The sequence below is a fragment of the Nymphalis io genome, chromosome 8 (genome assembly GCF_905147045.1).
Source record: "Nymphalis io chromosome 8, ilAglIoxx1.1, whole genome shotgun sequence".
Lineage (NCBI taxonomy): Eukaryota > Metazoa > Arthropoda > Insecta > Lepidoptera > Nymphalidae > Nymphalis > Nymphalis io.
In genome coordinates this window covers 1535090-1542297 of record NC_065895.1, presented here as the reverse complement: position 1 = coordinate 1542297, position 7208 = coordinate 1535090, and the positions used below count along the sequence as shown (strand labels likewise).

General features: G+C 32.0%; 1 protein-coding gene across 5 annotated transcripts in view; it reads left to right on the top strand.

The window, feature by feature from the left end:
- Window positions 1-1295: 1295 nt before the first annotated feature.
- Window positions 1296-7208, top strand: part of LOC126770162 (integrin alpha-PS2) — a 104004-nt gene continuing 98091 nt past the window's right edge. For all 5 annotated transcript variants that reach the window (XM_050489375.1, XM_050489372.1, XM_050489374.1 and 2 more), the window contains exon 1: window positions 1296-1634. In XM_050489375.1, coding sequence (XP_050345332.1) covers window positions 1486-1634 — 149 coding nt within the window. In that variant the 5' untranslated portion in view covers window positions 1296-1485. The remainder of the gene's footprint in view (window positions 1635-7208) is intronic.

The following is a 7208-nucleotide window of genomic DNA, read 5'->3' as shown; positions in this document are numbered from 1 at the left end:
GGTTGCCAAATGCTGGTGCCAAGCGAATTCTTCGATCTCCCTTCTCGAAGGCTTCTTCGGCTTCTCGAAGTTGTTCCTACTTGTATTACCTGTCCTAGGTAGGTATATTCACTAACAACTTCGAGAGGTTTCACTTCGACGTATATCGGTCTCGGTACGACATGCCTATTGAACATGACCATTTTGTAACTTCGCACAATTTCGAGTTATTAGTTGACAAACCGTTTTTTTAATAATTATCCATATTTATATATTTGTCCTATTTTGAATATTGAATCCTTCGATCATGATGACAGAGACAACCATCTCATCATTTGGCTTCAAACCCCAGGGTGGGAAAATAAAAAGTTATTGGCCGTAGTCTGGAAGATGGAAGTGTGTACCCGTGCCTCGGAAAGCACGTAAAGCTATTAGTCTTCCACCTGAACTCTTTCCGTCAGCCATGTCGAATTGATAGTCACATAGGATTATGAGAGTGATGGAATAAAAAGTGCATCTGTGTTTTCGCAGACACTTGTGCACTATAATATGTCCTGCGCAGTTGGCGAATCTCTCTTGAAATTAGCCGCCGTGGTCGGTAAGGAGGATATCAGACAGAACTTTAGATGCTATAAAAAGTGCAGTGGCAGTTCTTCTTGCAAAGTTATCTTAACTAATTGGGCGAATTTTAAAAACAGTGCTTAATAAAAATAAAAAGTAAAATTGTGTGTAATTGATCTGGTCAGCTAAAACTGGATTTGCGTTTCTATTTGGTGTAGAGCTAAGTAGAGTAGCTATTAGATTATGATACAACAATTATGACATGGTATTTTAGTAATATATTTGATACATTAATATATTTTAATGAAGTTTATACGTTGTTATAAGTCGAGAACTATATCTTCTATTAAAATATTTTATGTATTATCAAGGTATATCGAAAAGAAAAAAATACGTGTAGCTTACAAATAATTTGAACATTCTAATTTCTAGCACAGTTTATAAATCACATTCGTATTACCAAATGACCTCATTTATTCATAAATATATCCAAGGTTTTGTCCTTTATTGATCGTTTTATTTTCTAAGTATAATAAATAATAACAAATTCATTGTAATTAAGTAAACGTGACACTGCAAGGTCGGACACATCGAGAACTGCGTCAAATAGTCGTCACCGAAAATAATCACGTATCAAAACATACACTCATCTTCTAAGAAAAAACGCGCGAAACGTCGGCCATCGTACGTGAAACATTTTCCGAACTTATTTTCTACGGGATTACCTCACTCGCGAGTCTTGCTCGCGCGGCCTTGCGTCAGTGTTGTGCCGACCGTCGTATGTGGTGCACGCATCGTCGGTCACAATATATTTACGATCACGAACTCGTAGTCGAAACGAATCATGAGGACGAATTATATAATTTATTTAAATAATTAAGTAAAGTGTGCTATATATTTTTCTTGTGTAGTGCTGTGACTCACGTGTTTTATATATTTTTTAAAATGGCTTTATTTTTGTGCGTTTTTCTATGCGCTTGGGCGGGCGCCCTAGGGTTCAATGTGGACATCCCTTCGAGGGTAGTTTATACAGGAAATTATCAATCTATGTTTGGATTTACCGTCCAGTCACATGTTGACGGAGATAGAAAAATGTAAGTATTTTTTAAATATTAATTTATAAGAAAAAAAAAACTTTTATTTTCGCACATTTTGAATGTTATTGAATATAAAAAATTAAGTAATATTAATATATTTATAAGTTTCTTTATCAAGTAAATCCTTAAAAGATTATTATTGAATCTTAAAATAATTTTAATACCATTATATATTTGGTTTATAAACTTACCTTCACAAAAAAGAATCGCAAGTGAACCATTAAGAAAACTATTATATTCTTTGCAATGATTCACTGACTGCTTTTCGTTCCACTGTAGCGGAAGACGCGAGAAAATAAAACCATAACATTATTTAAGACTACATAAATCCTTGACGTTAAAATTTAATGTTTTATTCTCAACGTGGAAATATAAATGGTAATTGTGAAGGTTGTGCGCCGACGGTGTTGGAGTTTTATCTCAATATGACATCATCGTCCAAGAAGTTCATAAGTGCGATTTTTAGCACGCTTTCAATTGAATCGCAGACAGCACACCACTTGCCAGACTTATCATCACTAATGATTTATACGAAAGCAATTTTTAACACCAAAACGTAGGGACCAGAATCGTGTACACGGAATTTAATTATTGAGGTATGATCGAAAATTGCATCTGTAATATGCATGTTAGGCGAGAAGGAACAAGCCACAAGGTTTGTAATCGAGTTCATCATAATTGATATTCAAGACCGGCGACAGTGTTCCTTTGATGTTCCTCGTTTCGGTTCATCAGACAGGCCTCATTCGACGACTGGTCCGTTTATAACTAATGATGTTTATATTATGTTCTTAGACCAATAAATGATATCTATATTTCTAAGACTAATAGTCTCTATCAATCTAAGATTAAGTTGTCAAGGTTACCTTTGTTAATTATTTCCTCAGATTTATAATCATCTTGTTAGAAATTCTCTGAAGACATAAATAAAATATAAAATTTGTTCTTTAGTACATACAATAGTATTATACATGTATGTATGTATGTAAAGAGACATCTAATGAGCTTAAAAAATATGTAACGCTTTAAAAGAGTGCTTGCACGAGTTCTATTTGGTAATACAAAAAAACTGAACAAAAAATCTATGGATTTACATATTGCTACTGTCGGTGTTATAAATCAAAGTCATATTTAAAAATTAAGTTCCAATTTAAATCAGCAAAAAGCACAGTATTATAAATGTTTACTTTATTATAATTTAAATAAAAGTTACGATATATATTTGTCACTTAGAAAAGAATAGTGACTAAAAATATTAATATTATAATAAAATTTCTATATCTTCTCTCTCACTCTTGTCTATGGTAAGTTCAAAATAATTCATACAATTTTTTGTACTAACAAAAGCGGAATGTACCATAAATAATAATACATATATTTTCCATTTAAAAGACAGGTCAAGTTATTTAGTATGCAAGCAACACTATTTGAATAGCGTTGCTAATATTTAATCAGCTTTATTATAACTATTTAGCACACACAGAACAGCACAGCTCAGGGTTCGACGAACTACCAAAAGTCACTGTGACATTTTCTGTCGTCGTTACCGTAGCGCCGTGAGAGCCTAGCCTGATATTTTGCACAACATAAGCTTTGAAATTAATTTATATAATAAACTAAACATTAGCAGCTTAATGGGCGAATTAAGTATAATATAAGTATAATATTAATATCCGTATATTTTAAAAAACTTTATAATGCTAATCTTTTAAATTAAATTAAGGAATTTATATCGGTCTATTTGTTATTATTTTATAATAAAAGATAATTTTATGGTATTTTTTAAATTTTATTAAGAGTAACAATGCCCCAGTTTGAATCTGTTTTAATTTAAAAGAGCATCGACACGACTTTCTCATCCTTCGTCTCTTTAAAGGATGCTTTCTGAAACAAGTTAAAACAATAAGCTTTACATTTAAACGATTCTTAAATTTGATTTGATTTGTTATGTTGACCTTCGGCGTATGTATGTATAACATATGTATTTAAACACTTATTAAATAATTTTATCTTATTACAATTCTAGCAAGTTTCTACATTTACAAGTTATGACGAAGCCGAAAGTCGTGACATACTCGTACCTACGACAATTGTATAATCATATTCAATTGTGTTAAGTTCTACAACTGTACAAATACATTTACACTATATATTTAGTATCAAGTGTGCCTTAGACTAATTTAACGTAGATTTTCGTTATATACTTCTATATCAGCACAACAACAAGAACAAACAATAACAAGACTGCGTCCAGGGGAATCATTTAATATCTGGATAAAAAGTTTACAAATTGTTCCAAATTCGTTATTAGAAAATGTAGTTTTTTAAATATTTAACGGGCAAATAGGCCACCTAATGGTAAGGGTAACCACTGTTTATGGACATTAGTGCCGTAAGAAATATTAACCATTTCCGAATACGCCACCAGCCTTGGGATGAAAGTCGTTGTCCTCTGTCTTTAGTTGTACTGACTCACTCACCCTTCAAACTGGAACACAACAGTACCAAGTATCGCTGTTTATAAACGGTAAAAAAAACATGATGAATGGTTTTTTTTTATCATTTTATACTGGATAATTGAGAAAACTGCACATGTTGAGTTAATTTATCCAAATGCTTATCCACCAACCCGCAGTGAAGCAGCGTGGTGGCAATATCTCGAAATCCCTTATTAGAGAGTATTCTTTGCCACTAATGACGTCAATCCTTTATGATTTTCGTTATTAGTTTATTATATAATTACAAATAGTTCCAGAGCGAATAGTAATGATGACTTATATTAGCGATTTAGCTCTATCACATTATAAAAAATAGATATTTACAAATATATAGTTTTGTTGTTTTATTTATTACATATAGATTTGTAATTGTATACAGTCACAAAAATATTAAGATAATTAATTAATATTGCAATAGAGCCAGCGTCTTGAGTCAAATGCCACGGACGGCGTGTTTTTTCTATAAATTTGTAATGCGTTTTTTGTTTTTAATTTAGTTTTAGTTATAGAGTATATGAATAAAAACTATTAATTCATGAATTAAATGTAATAAGTTAATATAGATATCAATTAGATAAGGCATTTTATAATGATTTGTAATCAATTCTGTTATTTTTATGTTTCATAAAACAAACGATATGATTAATGTATTTTATTAAAGGTGCAAAAAACATAATTGAATATTCATTTCATATCAAACACCAGTAGCTCCGTGTAATGATCTAATTAACTCCATTTTATGATCCAATGAATTTTAATATATAAAGTATATATAATAATAAAGCTAAACATTCATACTTCTAAGAATATCACACACAAGTTCGATTTTTTAAAGTTCATTTCACGGTAGTAACGTTTATGGTCAAAGCTTTGTTTTTCATCGTTTAAAATTGACACCCCCATAAGTCCAGACAATGGGACGCAAAAATTTCGATTCTGGAACCGGAAACATGGCAGGCGTCACATGTTCAGCACATGCGCGAGCGCCGACGTCGCGCCCTTTTTAACTTTTTTTACTTAATTCACTCTTGAACGGGGCTATTTTTGTTTGTAAGGGTGAGACGTCGCTTCTCGCTTGATTTATGATTGGTTTCGTTTACATTACGTATAAGTTGTAAATAGCATTTGAATCCGTCGACGTGTCATTAGTCGCTTACTCTATGAAGCAAGTCCGTTCATGCTATTAATGGTAAAGATAAGTAATGACTTTGGACGTTTACGGCTGCGGTCAGATGGGTTTTTTATCGATCATTTATTGATGTCGAACTGTCCAAATGTAGGTTTAAGAGTGTTGTGTGATTTATGCTTGGTTTTACTTAGCGATTCAAATGTGGTGTAATGTTTTTTCCATTGAAAATAATCGTAATTATAATTCCATTTTAAAACGTATTGGAAAACTAAACTGATATACTAAGATTTTAGATTTTATGAGTGTTTAAATATTGCCTTACTGTTTCAGAAAAAAATTTAAGAAACATGCTTTAAAAAAACAGCCTGTTAATGTCTCACTACTGGCCAAAGATATATCTTCTTTTAAATGCAAGTTTTGGTATTCATGTCCATCACGCTGCCCTGGTGCAAGTTGTTAAAATCACATGTGGCAGAATTCGACACATGTAGTTTTTAAATTTTTGCGCATGTTTTTTTCACACTGCTGTGCTCAAGGCGATTAAAAACTGTAACATAAGAACATGTATGCCTTTTATCCCCTTTCTCATCAAATCCATATGAATGACGTAAATTGCGTTGAACTAATATATTAACTTCAAATAACGCTTAGTTAATTATGATATTGAAGTACAAATAACTTTCTAATCTTCCTTATCAGGGGTCGTTGTCCCTCCGGATCGTCAAAATTATCCTTTTGTCAAAACAATGTTATCATACGCTGTCAGTGACGTTAGCGTGTACATAGGACATTAAGATTGAATTGTAATTACGCTTTACGAATGCTTTTATTGGTGGTAATAATAGAGTTATTATATTAGGAATAATAGACGACATTGTTTTTATTAGTAGATAAGTTTATTAAATTTGGCCTAAACGCGCTTCTTTAATCCGATTGCTATTTACAGGACACAAAAATATTATATTTTTTCTTCCTTATACTATACCTACCAAATTTAAATCGGTGGCTTAAGTACTTTTTTTTTTTAAAAAAAGATGTTTAACAACGACCAAAAAATATGATCATAGTTATAAAAAACAGTCGAAAGGTTCAAACGGTTTTGTAACTGTATTTGTATATGTTATTGTATGTAATGGTCGCAAAATTATTCCGAAATAAAATATTATCTCATACTTCGTTGTGCATACCTCTTGATAAGGATAACCCACGACATCGCTATCTTACGGTCTCTTTAAATTATTGCCGTGTAAAGTGATTAATGGTTTCTTTAATTTCGTACGTGAAGTAAAAATAAATTTTAAATGATATCTCGGACGTGAGAGAAATGAGAACTCATTTTTCATTTGTTTTGACATATTTATTAAATCCCTCAATGAGTTTAGTTTTAATTGGAGTTCGTATCTTTTGATATTCTATAATTATGACGATGATGATGTTTTTGTGTTAATAAATTGTTAATAGCAGTCCGGGAATGGGAAAAGATGGCAATGCGTGTATTCCGGTTCTCGAAAAGCACGTAAGATCTAAATAGCAATACTCAGTATTTTTGTGTTCAGTGTAATTGCACGCACAAGGGACATAACATCTCAGTTCCCAAGGTTAGTGGCGCATTGGTGGTGTAACGAACAGTTAATATTTCTTACAGCGCCAATGTCTATGGGCGGTGGTGACCACTTACCATCAGGTGACGAGCAATATGATGTCTGCCTACCTATTATATAAAAAAGTCTTCAGTTCTGCACGATCGTGTCGGTCGAGGGAGAGGGAATAAAAGTGTATATATTTTTGCGCACACATTTTTTTACTATATTATAAACATAAATATAATAAATAAACATGCAGGAGATTTGGCTAGTCCCCATTGAGAATGGCGGTATTGTCTGATAGCGGACAGGACATCAAATATGATGATAAATAATTTTAGTGTTTATATCTTTAAAAAAT